The sequence below is a fragment of the Haliotis rufescens genome, unplaced genomic scaffold (assembly GCF_023055435.1).
Source record: "Haliotis rufescens isolate VD_foot unplaced genomic scaffold, xgHalRufe1.0.p SCAF_5, whole genome shotgun sequence".
Taxonomy (NCBI): Eukaryota; Metazoa; Mollusca; class Gastropoda; order Lepetellida; family Haliotidae; genus Haliotis; species Haliotis rufescens.
This window is the reverse complement of record NW_025964223.1, coordinates 53,179,072-53,202,834: the sequence shown is the minus strand read 5'-3', so window position 1 is coordinate 53,202,834 and position 23,763 is coordinate 53,179,072. Positions and strand designations below refer to the sequence as shown.

The window sequence follows — 23,763 nt, the reverse complement described above, 5'->3', positions numbered from 1 at the left end:
CTCACGACTCTCTTATATCGTCCAAATCGTCTGGAATCGTCTAATGTCGTCACAATTGTCTAATATCGCCTGATATCGCCTAATGACGTCAAACTCGTCTAATATAGTCACACTTGTCTTATATCGCCACGACTGTCTGACATCGTTGAACTCGTCTGGTATCGTCACATTCGTCTAATATCGCTGGAATTGTCTAATATCGTCACAATCGTTTGATATCGTCACAATCGTTTAATATCGTCACAATTGTCTAATATCGTCAAATTTAGTCTCAATCGTCTATTATCGTTAATCCGTGTGTCCAACTACAGACAACACGAAACTTTTCGCCTGTCCACAGGACTTCGACCTGACCAGCTTTACTTCACTATATATGTTCTCCTCAATTGACTGTGCCTCGAGTGCTGCTGGTTTCCATGCAAAGAGGTTCATGAAATGAATGCGTGAGTGTATGAGTGAGTCAGGTGTTTTAAGAAATATTCGAGGAACTTCGCGGTGTGTAACACCAGTAATCTTTCAATCCCGTGTAAATAGGATATTTTATCAATTTAGTATGTATATTCACATATTGTTTAAAATATACTTATTACAACAACAGTAATATTGTTGAAAAGAGTCTCACATCAGTTATATTCGTTAAAGTTAAAATATATCCCTGTAAACCGATATGTTGAAAAAACCTACATGAGTGGTGGTCTGCTAATCCAAACAGTTGCACGAAGATTTGGATAGCTTCCAAATTAGCGTTAATCTCCTATGAGATTATAGGCGTATTGGGGGATGATTGCAATCAGCAATCCTATTGTTTGCACTAGACTGGATCTGATAACGTGGATAAGTAATAATGCGCGTTTATATCAACAGAAACATATATGGTTGATGAGGACATTGTATTGTTATACATTGATTAAAGGCATGTTTCTTAATTAACTAAATAATTAATTTTCTTTAAACATCGTATTAATTATGTAAATATATTCCATGCCTGGAGTGGAAGTGAGTGTGTGAGTCAGCAATGTTCCAGCTATACCATGTCTGAATGTGAATAGTCGAGTATGCTAGCGACAAATCAGTGGTTGATGTCATGAGCATCAACATGAACTATTAGCCAAGGCACACATCCTATCCTCTTACATTACCATGGAATGATTAGAATATATCACTATATATGTGTCCCGGGATAGTGTTTCTGCAGGATAGTCAGTGAGTATCGTTTTATGCCGCTTTCGGCAGCAATCCAGCAATTTGACGGCGGTGGACACCAAAAACGAGCATCACACATTGTACCCATGGGGGGAATTGAACGGCGTGACACGCGAACGATTTAGCCACTAGGCTACCCCACCACCCCTTCTCAACGTAATTTCTAAGAGCTATGAGTATCTACGATGAGAGCTTTATTGCAGTGTGCGGAACACATAGTACGCTCTCGTATAACGATACAAATAAATATTTATATAACGCCATTTGTCAGTTATGCTTTTAAGAATCCGAGGTGACACAACCTTCGCCATTGTTTCCTTCATATTCCCACCGGACGGACCTCATCAAAGAGATAGCTGCTATTTAAGTAAACCTTCAGATGAAAACAATTCTTTACCTTGTCAATTAACTTCATATAAAATCGTACAATGTCGAGCAATTTGGAAACGTTAAGGCAGAAGAAAATGTATCAGAATTATATCTTTATTTAAATGTATCTAGAAATATTATCCGAAATGAATAGACCTGACGGTAAGTTAATTCATTATCTATTGCGCTAAATATTCGCATTCGGAGTGTTGCATCTTTGTTGATTTGTTTGCTGTTTAGTGGCGCACTCAGAAATATTCCAGCTCTATGATGGCGGTCTGTAAATTAACGAATCTGGACCAGACAATCAGCTGATTGACATCATGAGCGTCGATCCACGCAACTGGAGTACAGTGATATGCATTAACCAAGTCAGCGAGCCTGACAACCCGACCCGTTAGTCGCCTTTTACGGCAAGCATAGTCACCTTTTACGGCAAGCATGGGTTGCTGGCGACCTATTCTACCCCGGATCTTCACATCTGAATTTGTGTATACAGACTGGATAAATATATTGTCACGAAACATAATAATGGCTGACGTCAACGTATAAAAAAAATGAACCTGAAACATTTATTGCTTTAGAATACAAACGTGGTACCCATCGATCCGAAACATTGATTCTCACATATAACATTGTCCAGTAACGTCACATCATTGTATCAACATGTATTCAAGTGTCTCTGGGTATTGTGACTCTGCAGTACAAAGGGTCGCGGTCTTCTCCACAAACATATGTAATTCCACCACATTGGAAATTGCCACTGCACATCAGTCAAGGTCGAAGTGGAAGTAGACCTTCTTATTTTGGTGTTTATTTTTCTCAATCTTTACCTTCTGACCCTGCCCCTCTGTCTTCCAGGGTAGTTCGTCTTTCAGTTTAAGTCTTTGCAGATAGTCCGTAAAATGATTGGATTGATAGTCCTCCTGTGTTGCCTTCATGCTTTTAACTCTCCTGGCGTCGTCACTCGCCTGCAGTACGTTCATGCTATGCTTCAGTTGGTAAAAGTCCCTCTGCAGCTTTTCATGATTTGGCGTTATCACCGGAAGTGACATCTTCCTGTTCACCGGAAGTGCTACTTTACGATGACCTGGAAGATGAACCAGGGGAGTGACAACAGTTCTCAAGGTCGTCGAATCTCGTCTGTTCAAAGACACTGTGGTCTGCCACGAGGCCACACTTGCAACAGACGACACCGAATTGGCTCGCTTCAAAATACGTGGGCGAACAACCTCAGAAAATTCACCGACGCTAGACTGCCTTTGTATCTTGCGGTGATTCATGTTGGCTGGCATTGTCACATCACATATCCATGTTTGTCCGATAGTTTAACCACACAATCAGCCGACGACGCTGTTTTCAGAATAATGTCCTTCAACGGAGAGTAATCGCATGCCCCTGCTTACATAGGATAATCTGAAGTGCCTGAGACGCCTTTAGAATCCTGCCAACGATTGACATCAGTCGTGCAGAAAATAGGATATGTGGCCGTCACGTTGTCCCTAGTACAGATTAACGAATTACTGACCTGGCCGTAACACTTTCATGTATCATGTGTAGAATGTACTCCTTCGTGTTTAACTCCACAATAAACGACAAGCAGGATTGTCAACAGTCCATTATAAATCCTTTAAATTTGCTCTTTTTTAGGGCAATTTGTCTCATCCAGCAGTGGCAATAAATCTAGTTGGTGCAGCATTGACGGGTCACTCGAATGTTGGCGACTTCAGAGTGGAAGAAGGTCTGGACGAGACAAGTGTTAGTCCCAGTTACACTTGGGAGTGTTTCTCTGTCTCATTATCGTCGTTGCAATATCAGATTGATTTAGGAATGTTTCAGATCTGAGCTCCTTTGAAAAATGAGAATTTCACACTTCATTATCTCCCCAATACACAACGCACCGAAAATTCACATCATGGACCACTGTTTCCGCCATCGTTCAGTCTGTGCCGTAAAGAAATGTGACACAACTATCGCAAACGACCCGCTCTTACTAACTCCACACACTGCGCTGTCACAAAGGTGATGTTTTCACGGACATCGCCGAATCCTCTTACCTGTGAGGAGGTAATTGCTCGTCAACGCTTAAGGCGCTGCATGACGTCTCTCGCGCAAATTCCCACACAATCCAGTCTCTGAAAGGACACTTAACTCGTAATCGTATTGAACAACGAAGGTCGCATTTATCTTGTATGAATTCCATCTGGCAGAATATAATACCATGACATCTACTACGTCTTTGTTCACATCAACGTCTTCTACGCCGATATCAACATGGACGTTTTATTTCCTTACGATTGCAGTATCACAGTAATAGCTTCTCTACCTCTTGTGGAATACGGGTAGAATTGGTCCCCAGTAACCGATGCTTGCTGTGTGAAGCGACTTAATGGAAAGACTTGACAAACTCGGTGACGTGGTAGATTGCCTGACACCTTCCCTGACGGCGTGTAACGTCGCCCATAATATCACATTTTTTTGTCGTCCAGACTGGGTAATTTACAGGCCGTTGTCATATAGCTCAGATATTGCTGAGTGTGCGTTAATCAACATACAAAGCAGGTTGACAGTCCAGATGATATATCAGTTCCCCGTGGAATTATTTGTTGCTGTTTAAGTAACGCCGAAATCAATATACATCATTCAGCATCATTGTCCGGATAAAACTGCAACCGTGCTGTCGCTACCTATGTGTCCCAGGGGTAGAAGACGGCTTACAGAATACTGTTGTAATAGGTGTTAACATAGTACGCAATTCTGTCAGGTGACGTCAGTGACATGCTCCCGACAATTAGTCATTGTTCTCACGATAAAGTGTCGTTAGTGTTGCATGTTGAGCGTTAGTAATAACATTCACACATCAGGGTGCAGACATCATACTGCAGAGTTAAGGATTCCTTGAACTACTGGCTTTACAAGTACTCTATTCCTGATATTCGCCATGGAAACATATTGTGAGTTCTTTCAATTATCAATCAATGTTGACACAAAGTTAGATACATAACATAACATGAATATTCATATTTTTATACTTTCCCCAGAAGATCACTCATTCATCTAGATTATAACCTGTTTTGTTGACTCCGCATTTTATTGCTAAATTAGCCTGAACTTTTATTGACATGTTTTTACATATTATTTTCACAAAGACAGACAATGCAACTTGATAATGTATGTACTGTAGTCATGACGGCTAGTGACCACTTGTGGTCACAACTAGCCCTTAAGATATCTCACTAGTCCCTAAACGCATTGGCCTTGTGTTTTAAGAGATGTGCTTTGAGATATGACAAAATAAGTTATATGAAGTTGGAAACAACATCATTCAAATACCACGAATAATATTGAACTTCATTTACTAAATTGAATATGAAAGTACTTCCATCTTTTTATACAAAACGAAAGTCTAATATTGAGTGAGTTTTGAACAGTATTCCAGTTATATCATGGCGTGGTTGCTTGATGTGGATGGAAAGGGCGAAGGGATGCAGATCTCAGACGTTTACCACTTTGGTGAAACCCACGAGCACGGTAATGGTGCGGACAAGCCCAGTAACATAATCACGACGAACCGGGATTCGAACCCACAATCATTGGATTCGGGCGTGCCCAAGCGACGCAACTCTGCAGAGCAAATCGCGGTGCCTTACACGACTGGCCCACCTGTACCCCCTCTGTACAGTCAATATGATGCGTGCTTGTTTGTTTACAGGGGTACAAAAAAACGTTAACTTTACGTGACGGCAGATGTCATGTCTCACGCCAGGCTTGTACGCTGAGTTCAGTTTGTACAATATTAATCCTGCTACATGTTTATGTCCCGCGGCGAGGGATGTAAAAGATTATACCCATGCGAACAAAAAGCGTTGTCCATATGTTTTATTAATCACAGGAATTAAGCTAATCCTGTTACACCAAATTAATGATAATTCAAAAATGGAGATTAATGAGATAAATGAGACTGCAGCTTTGTTAATCAATGCTCTTCTCCCTTACTCTCTCTCAAATCGAATCTTCAAAACACTCGAAAACCGTTTTTGAATTTGAATCGAAAATCGAATATGAGAATGAGAATTGGGTGTCTATGTGAGCTGGCTGAATGCCTTGACTAATGAGAATTGGGTGTCTATGTGACCTGGCTGAATGCCTTGCTTGATGAGAACTGGGTGTCTGTGTGACCTGGCTGAATGCCTTGCTTGATGAGAATTGGGTGTCTATGTGACCTGGCTGAATGCCTTGCTTGATGAGAACTGGGTGTCTGTGTGACCTGGCTGAATGCCTTGACTAATGAGAATTGGGTGTCTATGTGAGCTGGCTGAATGCCTTGATTAATGAGAATTGGGTGTCTGTGTGACCTGGCTGAATTTCTTAATTGATGAGAATTGGGTGTCTGTCTGACCTGGCTGAATGCCTTGATTGATGAGAACTGGGTGTCTGTGTGACCTGGCTGAATGCCTTGCTTGATGAGAACTGGGTGTCTGTGTGACCTGGCTGAATGCCTTGATGGATGAGAACTGGGTGTCTGTGTGACCTGGCTGAATGCCTTGATGGATGAGAACTGGGTGTCTGTGTGACCTGGCTGAATGCCTTGCTTGATGAGAATTGGGTGTCTATGTGACCTGGCTGAATGCCTTGCTTGATGATAATTGGGTGTCTATGTGACCTGGCTGAATGTCTTGATGGATGAGAATTGGGTGTCTATGTGACCTGGCTGAATGCCTTGCTTGATGAGAATTGGGTGTCTGTGTGACCTGGCTGAATGCCTTGCTTGATGAGAATTGGGTGTCTATGTGACCTGGCTGAATGTCTTGATTGATGCTCATGCTATACACCATTGCTTCCTCTGGCTCGGACTATGTAACTTTTATATCGCCGTGGTGTAACTGTAATATAACTGACTGCAGCGTAGCGCATCATTCACTCACTTATCCTCTCACAAGGCACAAACTGTAAGAAGACAAACCTCTAAGTGGTTGTTTATCTGAAGTTGAATGAGTGAGCTAATATTTAAAGTCACATCGGCAATATTTCAGCCATATCGTGACTTGAGTGAGTGAGTTGGGTTTAACGCCGCTTTTAACAGTATTCCAGTTATATCGCGGCGTGTCAGCTTAATGTGGGAGGAAAGCCCGAAGTGATGCAGGTCTCAGACGTTTACCACTTCGATGAAACCTAGGAGCACGGGTATGGTGCTGACAAACCTAGAAACATAATCTGGGCGAACCGGGATCCGAACCCACAATCATAGGTTTCTGGTGTGCCCAAAGAACGCAACTCTGCACAGCGCCTCAGACGACTCGCCCACCCGTGCCCCTATCGTGACTTGAAGTTGAATGAGATACCACTGCGTATATCGTGTAGTGGGTAACAGTAGTGAGATGCATGTGTACAGCTGAGATGCCGCGTGCCCTCGCTTGAAATAAATACTTAGTATACAGTGCATCTATTGATTAAACACGCTTAGCCCCGTGAAGATCCGGGTTAGAATTTGTCTTCACCAGCCCATGCCTGTCGCAAGAGGCGACTAACGGGATCGAGTGGTCAGGCTCAGTGACTTGGTTGATGCGTGTCATCGTATCCCAATTGCAAACTTCAATGCTCATGATGTCAATCACTGGATTGTTATTTACAGACAGCCACCATATAGCTGGAATATTGCAACGTTAAACAACAAACACGCTGAATTGGAAATTAAGTCAAATTCACTTTAATACAACGGATACACTAGAGATGGAGAAACGGGTCGCAGTCATATGTTGCAGTGTTAATATCAAACAATTTGTCGCATACAACAACAGACTTTCTACTGTCAACCACTCACAACAAAAGTATGCCTGTTCACACGTTAAGATATGTGACATGAAATAGATTGTATACGACACGTCGCCCCGTATGTACAAACTACTAAACAATCCTATGCCTGTAGCGTATATATGCATCAATGGATGAATGGTACTTTTATGAAGATACGCGTACATGACTTTATACATGACTTTATCTAGAAACGACACAAGGATGGACATATCTGATTTCCTCGGATATATCGAAGAGCAACCTCGGTTTATCATACATGTATAGTTGGGTGTAACGCCGCTTTTAAAAGTATTCCAGTTATATCAAAGCGTGCCTGCTTAATGTGGGAGGAAAGCCCAAAGTTATGCAGTTCTTAAATGTTTACCACCTTGATGAGTCCCACGAGCACGGGTATGGTGCTGACATCCTCTAGAAACCTAATTGGGACGAACCGAGATTCGAAAGCGCAAATATAAGTTTCTGGCTGTGCCCAAGAGACGCAACCCCCCGCCGCCAAATATAGTTATATCACTGTGAATAGAATAACTTCTTACAAACGTTCCATGCAGTTCCTTTTGTCCGCATTTGCCAATAAACCTTGAATACCTATCAACAATCACAATATTCATATATCGGCATTGTGTGTGGCAGACTTCAAGCACTGTGACTGGAGTATACGATAATGTCACTGGAGTTCCAGTGGAAGAAAAGGTCACTGAACGAAAACAGGACATCTTTACATTGTACTGTCACTAGCCTTTAGTTTGTGTCGGCACAAGCGCCATTGCTCGAGTTGTGTAAAACAGTTTAGGTTCATCGATGTAATAGTTGGCTGAAACGCTCGTGATTCTAACACTCAACAATTTTCTAGGTCCCTTCAAACAAGCAGACGGCTTCCTTTCCTGGGGTAGGGTCATGAAATTCACTTCCGGTGCAAACCGTACCCTGCGACCTTTGGAGTTGGACTTGGTGCTGCTTTCTCGCGTTGAGCTTGTCGAGAAGGTGTCACTGGCTGTGTCGACTGACTGGCAGTACATCTGATCTGGGCTCACATCAGCAACATCGTGACATTCCTTGGTGGAATTCACTGTTATCAAATCTGTACGTAACACCGATTGTCCGACATCAAACATTTTAGTAGGTATGAGATCATTGTTAGCGAATCTTAGTTTCTCTTTTCTTACAACCTCTCCGGCACACTTGTACAAATCTCCCGGTCTGACATTAAGACCTTTGGCACCAGTCTCTTTCTTATTACCACCGTGAGTCGTACCTCCAAACTGCCTGTCTTTCTGCCTCTTTCCCACGAAAGACGATCCAGTTCTCAAATCCACAAACGGCTGTGTCGTCTGCTCACTTTTTCGGTCCGATTTCGGAAACCGCTTGAATATTTTATCGTCTGCTGTCTGGTGGAGCTGACGACGCAGCCGACGATACTCAACCTCAAGAGTCCGGTGATTCTTAGGCCGATGATAGTCCATGTTCTCCGTCATCAGTTCAACGTATACTCTCAACTCTTTTAGCCTCCACCTCAGCCTCTCCACAACTAAATCAGGAAGGCTCAATCTGACCAGCCCGCCACAGTGGTCATTCCCACATCTATTCGTAACTGACCCTCTGGGGATAATCCTTCTGGTTGGCCGGATGTCAAGGCGGGTCGCCATGCTCAATACCTTTTCAGAACCGCTCAAAGACGTCCTGTGCCTTACACACAGACCGTCCTTTCATTGAGGCAATACAGCACTCAGCTTTTGTCGGGAAGTTAATATATATACTGACTGTGGAACGCCTTTACATTGATGTTAATCAAAAGTGTCAAAGACTTGGTCTTGTAATTAATTTTCAAATTTCGTTTACCACGTCGGTCAGGGGAGCGGTAATTGCATATTGCGTAAATATTGCGCTGATTGGCGACTGAGATTTGCCGAGCTGCTTACATTGGATTATTGGTTTTTATACAATGGGTAATTCATACTTTCCTTTCATAATTTCTCATAAAGGGTTTTGGTTACGAAGGTGTATGTTGGGGTCATGCTGTATAGCTATCAAGGAGATTATCCCATAGATTATATTCTATATTATCGAACCTATTTAACCACGAATGCCTTTTCTGTCGGGTACATGGAATTACCGGTATAAATAGTATCTGGCAAACTAATTGTTTACTTTTTAGCTCGAATATCAAAACTGTTTAGTTCACTTGTAGGGTGTGTCGGTTGGAATTGAGATGATTCAATATACCCCTACAGTATTAACTTTGATTGTTAGACTGACATTTCCATTGCAGTCTGGTATTTGTATGAAGGGTGAGAGAGCGAGAACCCATGTTGGTGACATTTTAGTGAGTGAACCTGTGTGCTCGTCACCAAGTAGTTGTTAATGAGGGAATGTGTGTAAGTGACCGAACGAGTAAATGAATGATTGAATTAATTAACTAATGAGGCAGTGAGTGACAGTATGTTGTTTTACCCGCAGTCTGCAATATTCTGTACCATGGCGCGGCGTGTATATAACCCGTGTACGTGCGTGCGTGCGTGCGTGCGTGCTTGCGTGCGTGTGTGTGTAAAGGTTGTGACGATACGAGTAGAGGAATAGGTGCAAGTTAATAAAGTGAGGGCCAGTGCTATCGTTCACAGTGTGTGACATTATTGAAAGTAAAAGTTGCTGCCAGAGTGTTGCATCTTTTTTTGTTTGTTGTTTAAGGCCGCACTCCAGCAAAATTCCAGCTTTATGACGGCGGTGTGTAAATAATCGAGTCTGGACCAGACAATCCGGTGATTGACATCATGAGCACCGATCCACGCAATGGGGATCGATGACATGCATCAACCAAGTCAGCGAGCCTGATCACCCGATCCCGTTAGTCGCCCCTTACGACAAACATAGTCGCCTTTTACGGCAAGCATGGGATGCTGAATACCTAGGACCTATTTTACCCCGGATCTTCACGGGTCTACTGCCAGGTGGATACCCCTCTTTAACATAATTATGTCGCCTCCTAGACCAGCACCGGTTGACTATTTGGGACCAATTCTAACTTGGTTTTTGGTGACGTTACTATCCCAATCTCTTGCATTACAAACTTGGTTTGGTCTATTTTCGCTCTTGAGCTTGACCACACTCCGGCGCAGTGGTGACTCAGCATAACACCACTGCCACAGGCTAATTTGCATATCACATGGTTGGACTTTTCTCTTGTTTGTAAACAAACGAGCTTTTTCAGAAATCAGTACAGAACGGACGAATGCAAGTGTTTGGGGGCGCTTTACATATTGTTTCGCATACTTATATAGATATGCAACTACATCAAAGTGACCGTATCGCTAGCTCTCCGTTGGCCTTCGATAACAGCACGTGGAGCCGTACAACCAATGTAAACAAAGGATAACTCAGCAAAAACAAGTAGATTTTCACGTTTTAGGATACTTTCTTAATTAACCGTAATCATTCTTTGACATTTGTATGTGAAATGGTAGACTTGTCAAACATGAAACGGATGAAAAGCATGTGCAATATCTTGAATGGACTGTGAAAGATCTTCACATGGCGCTGGCCTGTAGCAGAGGTACTATGCTGGCTGGCTGCCGGCCGCATGGAACTCTGGGTAGGAGAGTGGAGCTAGACAATAACAATCCTCACACTTCAAGAGTAATTCAGATCTACTCTCACACACGAGTGAGCTGACCTGTTTGCTGCTACACCGTTGCTATCCTCGTAAAGCGTTCATATTTTACTGCCACTTCAGCGCAACAGTGTTCATGAGTCTTTCAGTCAACTTGGCAGATTCCGCCACCAAGTTGTACCGCGGGCAGAAATGGTATTGATTTGAAGATTTCACTGTAATCCATGTTTTACCAGATCCCTCCACACAAATTACGCAAAACAAAATCCTTTATAATTCTTTACTCAAATTAGGAAAATAGCACATTGAAGGCTTTGAACATATGCAGGCATACAGAGTTCGCAACAATTGTATAACTGCGAACTGTTCAAATTTGCATGACATTCACCCATCCACTTACTTGTTTGTTAATATCTTTTGCTCTTTTTTTCAATTTTAAGTATGGGGTATTTACCCCAGTCATTATGAAAACCTCTTGTAGACTTGTTTCAGGTTGTATTTGCGTTGCGTCACCGTGATCTACTCGGTTGAGTACATGTTAAGTCGACAGCTCTGCTGGGATTTCCCAGCTGTTTAGCACGAGATCACTTCGCACGGGGACTGGAAGATAATGAAATAATATAATTTGGAAGTTGTTTTCCAATATCAATTAAATCAATGAAATAATAGGCTCGTGCCTAGACTGATTGTTAATTGTGTTTTAGTTATCATAATCACGGACATTTCCGAGTTACACGTGTATAGTGCCAGCCTCGATTATCCACGATAATCTCCACCCTACAATTGCTCAAGGATGGAAGTGTCGCCTGACGACCATATTTGTCTCGTGCACATACTCGTTGAGCGAGCAAAAGAGTACAGAGGCTTATTCATGAAGCGTCCGTAAAATATGATACCTGTTATCTCAAGCTGAGAAGCGTTTCGTGAATACCACAGACACCAATTTCAAATAAAATTGTGCTGTCACTCTGTTGTTGTAATCATGCACTGTTATTTCTAACGAACTATGCCACCAAATAGCTGAAGCCCCCTATCAACGTGAACCATTCCATTGTCATCGTTACCCGTGAAGATCCGGGTTAGAATTGGTCTTCAGCAAGCCATGTTTGTCGTAAGAGGCGACTAATTAATATAACAGGATCGGGTGGTCAGGCTCGCTGACTTCGTTGATCGAGGCTCATGATATCAATCACCGGATTGTCTGGTCGATACTCGATTATTTCCAGACCGCCGTCACATAGCTGGAATATTGCTGAGTGCGGCATTAACCAACCAACAAACAAAAGAGGCAACTAGCGGGATTGGGCGGTCAGGCTCGCTGACTTGGTTGATCGATGTTCATGATATCAATTAATGGATTGTCTGGATTGTTTCCAGACCGCCGTCATACAGCTGAAATATTGCTGAGTGCGGCATTAACCAACCAACAAACAAAAGAGGCGACTAACGGGATCGGGCGGTCAGGCTCGCTGACTTGGTTGATCGATGCTCATGATATCAATCACCGGATTGTCTGTTCCAGAGTCGATTATTTCCAGACCGCCATCGCATAGCTGGAATACTGCTGAGTGCGGCATTAAACAACAAACAAACAAACAAACACACATTGTCATCGTGCAGTTCAAGTTTTGTGCCTATGACATCTCGAGCTGCACGTGCAACCGCCTGTTTCAATTCTAAAAAAATGAACATGTAGTTGGTTATGTTTGCGCGTTGGCTCCTCGGCAGCGTTAAGTTATTTATGTCACTTAAAGACCTCAAAAGCCTGTATTCGTGGAAAAAATGTTTTTTTTTCAAATACAGGTGTTTTCGTTCTTTCTTCATGACAAAGAACCACAGCTTTGAATGCAGTTTGGACCAACATGGGGTTGATGGCTTTGTAATACCGTTTTAATCATGTATCAGCCACGTGATCTTGATCGTTTTAACATGTACTTGTTATTGTTCGTGTTAGAATTGGGGCGGTCGGGTAGCCTAGTGGTTAAAGCGTTCGCTCGTCACGCCGAAGACCCGGGTTCGATTTCCGACATGGGTACAATGTGTCAAGCCCATTTCTGGTGTCCCGCGCCGTGATATTGCTGGAAAATTGCTAAAAGCGGCGTTAAACCATACTCACTCACACTCACTCGTGTTAGAATACTGATAATATCATGTGTTGACCTGTGTGTGTGCGTGCGTGTGTGTGTGTTTACCCGTGTTTGTGATAAATCAAGTGTAAGTATGATCGTGCGGGGTCTGCAGTGATGTATATGTTGACGCATCAATGCTGTTCCTCCAGGTTCACGTGTAATTGTATTGTATGGTACTATATTGTATGCATTTTAATGCTCTCTCTCCCTCTCTCTCTCTCTCTCTCTCTCTCTCTCTCTCTCTCTCTCTCTCCAAAATATTTTTCTGTTGTTTCGTGGAATACTTCAACTAAGCGACAAAACCCTTTCGAAAATCATAATCTCTGCCGAAAGCAAACTACATCGTACGATTCCGAATAATCATAAGCATGTGTTTATTACTCACTACCAAACCGTGATGGTACCTGGTGTTCGCGAAAAGGAGAACGTATCCTGCCCCATGTTTGGTACCCATTATAAACCCATGCAAAGTCAAGTCAAGTATACTTTATATGAGATAACCGGGTATATGATTAAGGAAGAGGGAGTGAGTGAGTTTAACGCCGCTGTGAACATTATTCCAGTTATATCACGGCGTGTCAGCTTAATGTGGGAGGAAAGCCCGGAGTGATGCAGATTTTGACGTTTATCACTGTGGTGAAACCCACGAGCAGGGGTATGGTGCTGACAAACCTAGAAACAATTCGTGCGAACAGGGATTCATAAGTTTCTGGTGTGCCCAAGGGACGCAACTCTGCACAGCGAATCGCAGCGCCGCAGACGACTGGGCCACCCGTGCCTCCATAAACCAAATGCAGCAGTGTTTGGTGCTTTTGTGTTAGAAACATTCAAACAGGTTCAATGAAAGCTGAATGGCATCCTTAAAATGTTCTTGCGAACCCTAAACTCAAGACGGGGAATCATGGGAGTAAAAGGCTCTTCAGGGCTTCCTTATTAATACTGATCTACCAGTCAGTGTACTGAGGGGAACAGCTGGGGCAGAGGACTGTAAACATCCCTAACCCACCCTGACTTTGGAGTGAGTGGTCTAGTTGGGTTTAAAATGTATGTTAGTTGATCTCGGTGCAACAATTAAAGAGGAATATACCAAATAATGTTACAGTAGGAATTAGACGTTTACCATTTTGGTGAAAACACGAGCATGGGAATGACGTAAGAGTGAGTGAGTTGGGTTTTACGCCGATGGAATCGCGGCGCGCTGAACGGCCAGGCAATCCGTGCCCCCTCGTATATCATTGTGAACACAGTTACTTATTACAAATATTCCAAGCAGTTCATTATATCCGTAATTGCCAATAAACCTTTCAACACATATCAACAATCTCAATATTGGAATACGGTCATTGTGTGTAACAGACTTCAGGCAATATGGCTGATAGACTCCGGTATATAGAAGTATATAGGTTTTTATACTATACCAGAGGCGAAACTGCCATTGAAGCAGAAAAGCAATTACTAACACCTAAGAAAAAAACATAATTTTTTACACCTAAAAAAAGCATAATTTGTTTTATAAGTAAATCTCAATTTACCATCTCTGCAATAAATTATTAATTCAAACTCTACACTTCTAACCCGAAAATATCAATAACCATCACATACTACGAATGGACACATAAAAACACATAAAAGTAATATTATCGATTCGTTTTAATGTTCAAATTTAATTTGTCATCTTTGATGTTTCTTGAATGAAAGTCGTAAATGTGTTGGTGAAACACCTGTGTATGTTATACTAATAAAAAAATAATAAATAAAATACTAATATTTGGTACATAAACGACCCAAAATACAGGAAATAGCTTTTAGTTTAAGAGTATTTGATACTTAAAAAATTCTTGGGGGCATACCCCAAACCTGTCCGTATCGCGCCGTCGTAACATTGGTTTTGCTTACACCTATAATTAGCCTGGTTGCGCCCCTGTGTACACGGAGAGAAAAGTATGTAGATTTCTAATTCATTACATCCAATTTGAGATCCGAGTATAACCCATTCTCCAGATACAACAGCTGATAACAAAACGAAAACAGGTTAACGAAATTTCAGCTAAATGCTCTGGAGATATTGAACATGCGTGTGTCGTGTATTAATGTATTGGAAAAAGTTGATGTTTCAGTACAAGGAACATTTATTTGTCTGTATGTTTGTTTATGTAAGGCCGTATTAAGCAATGTTCCAGATCTATGATGAGGGTCTGTAAACAACTGAGACAAACCGATGATTGATATGATGAGCATCAATCCACGCAATTGGGATACTATGACATGCATCCAAGACGTCGGGGTAAGAGGACACGTTATCATCAAAGTCACTGAGCCTGACCATGGATTAAAGTTGTCGCCTCTTGCGACCAGCATAGGTGGCTCTCATGGGAATCTTCATTGGAATACAAAGAACGAATCCAATTTGCACAATATTATATATATTGAAAATTATACAACATATATTCACACTCTGGTGCAGGTGTCACTTCGTCTGAAAATGCTCAAATACAAGGATCCACATGTAAACGATCAGTGATTCTGATTGCAAAATGTTGTGCATACGAACGACTCTATCCCTGTTCTGAGGCTCCTGTGTCAGTCCTTGTGCTGACAATAAGCGGAAACTTCACCTGTGTTTTGTCAATGTCGGACATTGAGTGCGCCGACCCAACTCTCTCACGTGCCCGTGAAGGTGAATCACGTGATTGAACCATGTTACGTGGCGTTGCAAAGGGTGACACAGACCGTTGAGAAGGTATGAGACAAATGACGTCAGGAGTTTTAGCAATGTCCTCAGTTTTGACTGGATTCAGCGTTTGGACATGAGGTATAGCGGGATGCTTCCGGTTACCGCTGAAGTACTTCCGCTGTTGAAGAACAATCTGCCCTTTCCGTCGACTCTGTTTACCTGATAGCTGAGGCAGTCCGTCTGTTCCGTCATTCAACGCCATGTTGGACGTCTTAACGTCGTCACCGTCACCAGTATCAATTCTGACCATGGGGGAATCTTGGGTAACAGTTCGAGCCGCTCGTTTAGATTGATCACGTGCACAACCGGATGTTGATCTAGGAAGTGGACGTAACTCATCAGCACTGCCATCTACTTCCGTTCTCCGTGAGATCGTGGACTTTGCAGAGGACACAACAGATGGTTCGGTACTAACTTTAATTTCTCTAGAGTATGTCAATATTTGTCTTCCTGCTGCTTTCATCCCCATTGATGTGGCAACACGGTGAGAAGGGCCAGTGTTGGTGCTCCAAGCCTCCAGCAAGGCTCGTTCCCCCGGGGTCGAGAACGTCTTGGACCACATGTACCGAGTTCTTTGAAAGTCTGACTTCCGCCTGTACTTCCCAAGAATCTCCGTCACTGGCTGGGCACACAGTGACTGTAACCAAAATGTGTTCGTTTGCTTAGCTTCGTGTTGCTGCACATGTTTGTCTACGAAGTAATACTCAACGTTCTTTCTCATTGGTTTCTGGACGTCACGTGTTCTGTTCCTGCTGACTGACGGTCGGGAGAAGCCAATCACCGACTTCTTTTCATGCAGTTCCGGTGCTATCGTGTTTGTTATTGGATCATAATCCTCCAATGGTCGTTTGCTGTTGTTGGCGGGAGTAGAGACAGGGCATCGGTAAAAGTCGGGGTGGCCCGAGTCATACTTGTAACCGCTGCCATCTTCCCGTGTCGTGTTCTCCCCAGAAGTAAGCATCATGTTGAATCTGAAAAATTGTGTGAGTGAGTTAAAGTTATGCGTCGCATCAGAAGTGAGTGAGGAGTTGGGTTTTACGCCGCGTTCAGCACCACGGCGGAGGACACCAGAAAGGAGCCTCACACATTGTCCCAAGACCGGGAGTTGAACCCGTGTCTTCGGTGTGACGGGTGCACGCGTTTACTACTAGGCTACGCCACCGCCCCAAGCATTGGTAGTAAGACGTACGTACATATACGTAATAGTGTGAGTGATTGTATCACTGTCGCATGTAAATAATCTGATCTAACCAATGGTTGATCCCGTTGACGGCATGTATAACAACTATTAAGGTTATATCACGGTGTTCCGCAAATGATGGAGCCTCTGTTAGGGAAACCGGTGGTTGATAGCGTGAGCACCATGTTCAATAAACAATCAACTGGCACGATGTACGCATGTGTCTAATGATAGGAGCTCACTCTTACCATTCAGGTTTACTTATTTTTAAATTGTTTCAGATGTTCCATCAAATGTTTTGCGGTTTCTTGTGATTATGGCTAAAGAATCATTAAATATTTTAGCATTTCAAACATTGTAATATGTATATATTACATAATATAATATTATATTGGAGTTTCATTCGGTTGGGAGTCAAAATGTACTTTTTGTATAACGTATGTGACCCACATAATGGACCTTATGGGTGCTTGGATACGGGTGCTACGACGTCATAAAGACGTTTGACGTCAACTTACTTCAGTGAAGATCGCCATGTGTGGGGCCTGTACAATATATCTTATTTTTCTCTCGTTAGTTTGTAATGTAATAAAAACATTATTTCAAAACCTTTCAGCATATGTGTATGTCTACTTTCAAATCATCAGACATTAAGTCTATAAAACTGCAATTATTACAACAGTTATAAGTCGGAAAATGAGTCCAGTTGTGTGATGTCATGTATGTATGTAATGTATTCCGAAGATACAATAGCTTTAAAATATAATGAAAAGTCAAAATGGGATTTTTCACCCATAAAGTCCCTTATGTCATGGTTGGTCACACATATTGACCACGAGACGGGTAACATTAGACATATTTGAGAAGCTGTATTCAAATGAGATCAAAATTTAATTTGAAAAAAACGAAATAATTTATTGTAAAATCTACAAATGGTGATCCGCAAAGCTTAAGCTCATTATTAGAGAGTGATATGGGTTTAACGCCGCTTTGAACAGTATTCCAGTTATATCACGGCATGTCAGCTTCATGTGAGAAGAAAGGCCAAAGCGATGCAGTTCTCAGATGTTTACCACTTTGATGCATCCCACGAGCACGGGTATGGTGCTGACAAATCTAGAAACATAATCAGGGCTAACCGGGATTCGAATCCGGTATCATATGTTTCTGGCACGCCAGAGGTACACACGTCAGTATTGCGGCCATCCGTGCCCTCCTCTTATAGTTAATGTACATAGCAACACGCAACATATTTCTATGAGATATGATACTAATTTTAACTCACAATCAATGTTTTCAATGTACAGGAGGAAGTTGCCCTTGTATTGACGCTGTGCCTAATGACCCCATATATATATATATATTAAAAAAAGTGTAAATGCATCCATGCAGCTAAGCGAGGTTGCGTTAGGCAGGGCGATATCATACGTCCTAACTTTTTTATGATAACGTTTATTCCGTGAAGAGCAACCGGCCCTTTATAAAGATTACAATGAAATATGTCTAACAGTACAGTTACTTATTAATTAGGCCGCACACTTAAACATTCTGATAAAACTAAAGGTTCGATCTGAGATAACACACATGCAGTCTACTGAAATATACGTCGTATATCTAAAACCCTAACTTGACACATGATCAATGAACAGCCACACCAGCTCCAAGAATCGTGTATCGTTCAGATTAGTAGATTAGATGAATGGCACTGCGTGTACACAGATTGCCGTGTTTATTAACCTCAATGAAGATCAGTAAATCACACGGCATTTCTTTAGAAATTGATAATATTCCCGATACGTCTGCTGTATGACAAGAAATCAGTTATGGACCAGTGCGCAGTCGTGTGTCTATCCCATGCATGCTACCTATCAGTTTGTCCACAGAGGTAAACCATACCTCATATTGTTACACAGGTCCCAGATTATAGCCCCACAATGGTCTCGTTACATTTACGTTACACGAGCTTACAAGTCAAACAACCGTTTCACAGCTCGGGCTAGCATACGGTGTACATGTAGCGGGCACTAGTCATGTGGCAACCCTGTTTGGAGTTTTAATATAGCACACTTACCTGTTGATACCCAAAACTTCCATGTTTAGTTGAAAATAATTCATATCCCCGTATGCCAGATATGACTACGAATGAAGCCATATGTACTTAATAGATATATAATAATCAATCGTGTCACATGCGCATTGCATTGCTCGTTACTAGGAGAAATGTTTACCGCTTATAATGTTAAATACTGGAAGATAATTAAAACTGACGATTTAAAAAGAATTATTTACATATCTAACTAAGTAAATTTATTAAGTTCAAAAACCGCTGTGTCATGACACATTGACAAATAATTCTGTAGTTTAAACGGTAATAATGATTTAATCGTAACATATTTAAACATGTTTACATATTCCATAATGCATTTAATAAACGTAAAATTAGTATATATAGACACAACGTGCTGTCAAATGTGTACAGACTGTCGTCTGGGTTAGAACTTACATTCATGACACACGTTCCACGTACACCCTCTCCCCCCAGCCCTCTTCCCTCCCCACCCCGACGATTTATGGTTCTACTACCTGCTTTTGCCATGGAAGGTACATCTACTGACATCCCATGCCATCTCAGTATCCTCGTGAGTACCTGGTCACGTTGTTATGGTTACAAGCGACAAGGGGTGGCGACTGCGTGAGACAGGGTGACAGAATACCCCCTGCTTTCTTATCAAGATCGCACGCTTAGACTCCGACACCGCCAGGGCCGAGGTTACCGTGGGGTTAGTGTGCATGTCACTATGAAGAATCATATCTTAACGGTATTTGGTCCGATAGAAAATCTGTGGCAAACTTCGATCCTGTTTTAAATTGATATTCATATTTGAACGTTTTTTTTATTTCTTTTATTTTTTGTTTGTTTCAGCGATGTCCGTTTCGGCATTTGTTTATTTAGACATTCACATATTTATTATGTTTGTTGTATTAAGAAATGTTTTCGACTATTTGTTCCGTACAAAAAGCACGACATCTAGAGCAAGGCTATATGATAACGTAGTTTTTGCTGGTGCAGAGCATTGAGGGATGTCTACACCGTGGTTAGCGAGTAATCTGATATATCACGGCGCTTTGTATGGTGTGAGAAAATCGAATTAGGACAACCTTGAAGGAACAGCGAAGTACGCCAGCCGTCGGGGTTTGAATTCACACTGAAGCAGCCAGGCCAGGGTCGACTATGTCGTCCAAATCTTTGTCAGTCACACGAATTATACCGCGTTTTAGTCACGCTCTAGGGTGGGTATGGACATCGGACACCCACTGATGTGAGGCGTTTGTCGACTGAAGAGGGAGTATTGTTTTACGCCGCGAAGATTTAAATTGGTCACACCACCGTCCCGTTACAAGCCAGCGTGTTCGTACATCTATATAAAAGCGACAAAATTGATTCCGTAATCATTTGAAATCTTTTTACAATTGCGACTTTATCATGAGCATGTGTTTATGAGTGAGTGAGTGAGTGAGTGAATATGTATGATTTTACGCCGCTTTTAGTAATATCACGGGCACCCATAAGGGGAATCGAACCCGGGTTTTCTGCGTGACGAGGGAACGCTTTAATCACTAGGCTACCCCACCATGCCTTATGTGTTTATGAATCACTATCTGATAGTGATGCGGTTACCATGGACATGTTAAGATTCTACGTCGTAGGGGTTCCGGGATAGAATCACATGCTTGTCGTATAATCCGACGAAATAGGATCAGGTGGACACAATGTGTTGATTGTTGTTCATGATATCAACCACTGGTAGTTCTTAAGTTTTTTCTCCACCGTCGTGATATACATGTTTGTTTGTTGTTGAAGCTGTACTCAATAATACTCCAGCTACATGACGACGGTCTGATAATAATCGAGCCTGGACCAGACAATCCCGTGATTGACATCATGAGCATCGATCCACGCAATTGAGATACGATGACATGTATCAGTCAAGTCAGCGAGCCTGACCACCCGATCCCGTTAGTCACACACACACACACACACACACACACACACACACACACACACACCAAATGGAACCTTGAACAATCCTTAGCTGAGGCAATCCAGACTTGACAAATCATTCTTGACTTGAGTTTGACTTTTTTATTTATTTCTCTGGGGTCCTGGGTATGTTTCTAGGTTTGTCAGCGCCAGCCCATGCTAGTTGGACCCGCTTTACCCGTATTACACCGTGAATTAACAGAAATACTATTGAAAGCGACCCAACTGATACGCTCATTAGACACGACGATGACAGTCTACTGTAGACACAAATAAGACGGTCCACTGTAGACACGACGATGACAGTCTACTGTAGACACGACGATGATCGTCTACTGTAGACACGAAAATAACGGTCTACTGTAGACACGACGATGACAGTCTACTGTAGACACGAAAATAACGGTCTTCTGTAGACACGACGATGACAGTCTACTTTAGACACGAAAATAACGGTCTACTATAGACACAACGATGACAGTCTACTTTAGACACGAAAATAACGGTCTACTGTAGACATGGAGGCGGCGGGGTAGCCTGATGGTTAAAGTGTTCGCTCGTCACGACGAAGATTCGGTTTCGATTCCCCACATTTGTACAATGTGTGAAGCCCATTTCTCGTGTCCCCAACCGTGATGTTGCTGGGATATTGCTAAAAGCGGCGTAAAAATTAATACTCACTACTGTAGACATGACGATGTCCGTCTACTGTAGACAAGACGATAACCGTCTAGTATAGACACGACGATAACAGTCTAGTATAGACGCAACGTCCGTCTACTGTAGACACGACGATGACTGTCTAGTGTAGACACGACCATGACCGTCTACTGTAGACACGACGATGACTGTCTAGTGTACCTACCAGCCAGACGCGAGCTTATGTCACAGTCAATGTCAACACCCTCGCAATGCAAACACACAAGTGCAGCCAGCACTATATGATCTGATTATGTGTTTTTTAATATAAGCATGTTTATAACAAAGAACAACTCGGCGTGGGATATGCCTGCTTATCTACCAAATAATCCCCTCTAAGGAGATCCTTGCCTCCCCATGCGACGCCGTCGGAAATCGATAATACACACACGGATTAGTGTTTTAATCTTATATTCTCATAAGGAATGTCAAAATATGAATATCAATTACTGAATCTATATGAGTAATATCTCAACATCACAATTATTAAATATTTATTTGGGTCGCCATATTAAATATGTCATAACGGTATGCACACATTTACTGTTTAATGTCCAGTACAGAAGCTAGTTCCTAAGCATGGTAAATGTACATAACGCATGTGCATTTGAAGGCCATTTAAATAATTAATTATTTATTCAATCCGCTAATCGCTAATTTCAAGTCCCGCTACAGCTATTTGAACACAAACCGCACAACATTACAATATTGAATCTATCAATCATTAACATACCTCAATTGGGTGACATCCTCAGTACTACTTACCTGTAATTACTGTGTGTACTTGACCAGGTAAATGTTCAATATGTAGGTGAATCTACCAGGCAGGTAACCAGTTTTATCTCCCCATCTACAGGCACGTCGATCTACCCCAACCTGTCAAGGTAGCTAGAACGCTCACGAGGGTGGCCGAGCTCTCGCGACCCTTCCTCGCGAAATGTTTGAATGGCTATGGGTAAAGTTACCGCGAGAAGCAGGGTCGTAATTGTTTGCTGATCAGTTATTGTAGCGTGAGGGGTATATTTACTTTGTGTCTAGATATTGACATTGTTAACGCGCAGGTAAATACCTGTAGGTGTTATGTAAAGACTAATTGTATATTTATTATGTCACAGGGATTTGTGTGCGTATATCAATGTATGTACAATCGAAGGTGACTTGTTGACAATAGGCAAAAGAGATTAAGGTTGGGTATGCCGAAGGATCGCAAAGCTCTCTAGAGCCAAGGCTAACTTGTTCTCCTTGTAAATGTCAAACACAATTGTCCAATACATTTCAGTTATGCAGACTCAACTTCATATAATCGTGTACAAGACGTTCTTAGGTACAAACCAGAAGTATACGAAATCATTCAGAAATTCGCGCTGTACATTGTTTTAATAAACTGCCGGGCAAAAGAAACTATACACCCATGTTTGAATTGTGCTTAAACAAATAAGAAATGGTTATTTGATGGCGATATTTAGCACTGTTTACCATCATGATTTATAATTATATATATAGTACCCTATGAACTGACTAGGCATTCACTTGATGAAGTTTGTTTGTTTTTGTTTAACGCCGCACTCAGCAACATTCCAGGTGTATGACGACGGTCTGTTAATACTCGAGTCTGGACCAGATAAGCCAGTGATTGACATCATGAGCATCGATCCACGCAATTGGAATACGATGATATGCATCAACCAAGTCAGCGAGCCTGACCACCAGACCCCGTTAGTCGCCTCGTCTGACAAGCATAGTCACCTTTTACGGCAAGCATGGGTTGCTGAAGACCTATTCTACCCCGGTTTAAAGTTTACACAAGTTGGTATGTAATTCAAATGAAATTAAAACTATGCAAATATACTCACATGAAATATATTGTGTACATCCAACTGTGACGTCATTGTATACGCAAACAAAACACAAACCAATCAAGTTTGGGGAGACAACTCCAAATTCCTCACGCAGACACCGCTAATGGGTTATATTACACAGGTATTCCAAACC

At 42.1% G+C, this 23,763-nt stretch overlaps 1 protein-coding gene across 2 annotated transcripts; it reads right to left on the bottom strand.

Moving 5' to 3' along the window:
* Positions 1–15,553: 15,553 nt before the first annotated feature.
* On the bottom strand, positions 15,554–22,793 carry LOC124127400. Of its 2 annotated transcripts, none has more exons than XM_048384079.1 (2): positions 19,614–20,178; positions 15,554–16,821 (listed from the first exon to the last, which is right to left on the bottom strand). In XM_048384079.1, exons 1-2 carry the CDS (start codon positions 19,655–19,657, stop codon positions 15,672–15,674), a joined length of 1,194 nt encoding a protein of 397 aa, XP_048240036.1. In that variant the 5' UTR covers positions 19,658–20,178; the 3' UTR covers positions 15,554–15,671. The 2 variants fall into 2 exon arrangements, with proteins under 2 accessions (XP_048240036.1, XP_046346760.2); XM_046490804.2 differs by lacking the exon at positions 19,614–20,178 and adding an exon at positions 22,537–22,793 and having other exon boundaries at positions 15,555–16,821.
* Positions 22,794–23,763: the final 970 nt, after the last annotated feature.

What these genes read in the sequence shown, in the direction of transcription:
- LOC124127400 (XM_048384079.1), bottom strand. Translation starts at nt 19,657, where the DNA reads ATGGCATGGGATGTCAGTAGATGTACCTTCCATGGCAAAAGCAG. An exon ending in ACCTTCCATGGCAAAAGCAG is followed by an intron (nt 16,822 to 19,613) that starts GTAGTAGAACCA and finishes ACAATTTTTCAG; the next exon opens with ATTCAACATGATGCTTACTT.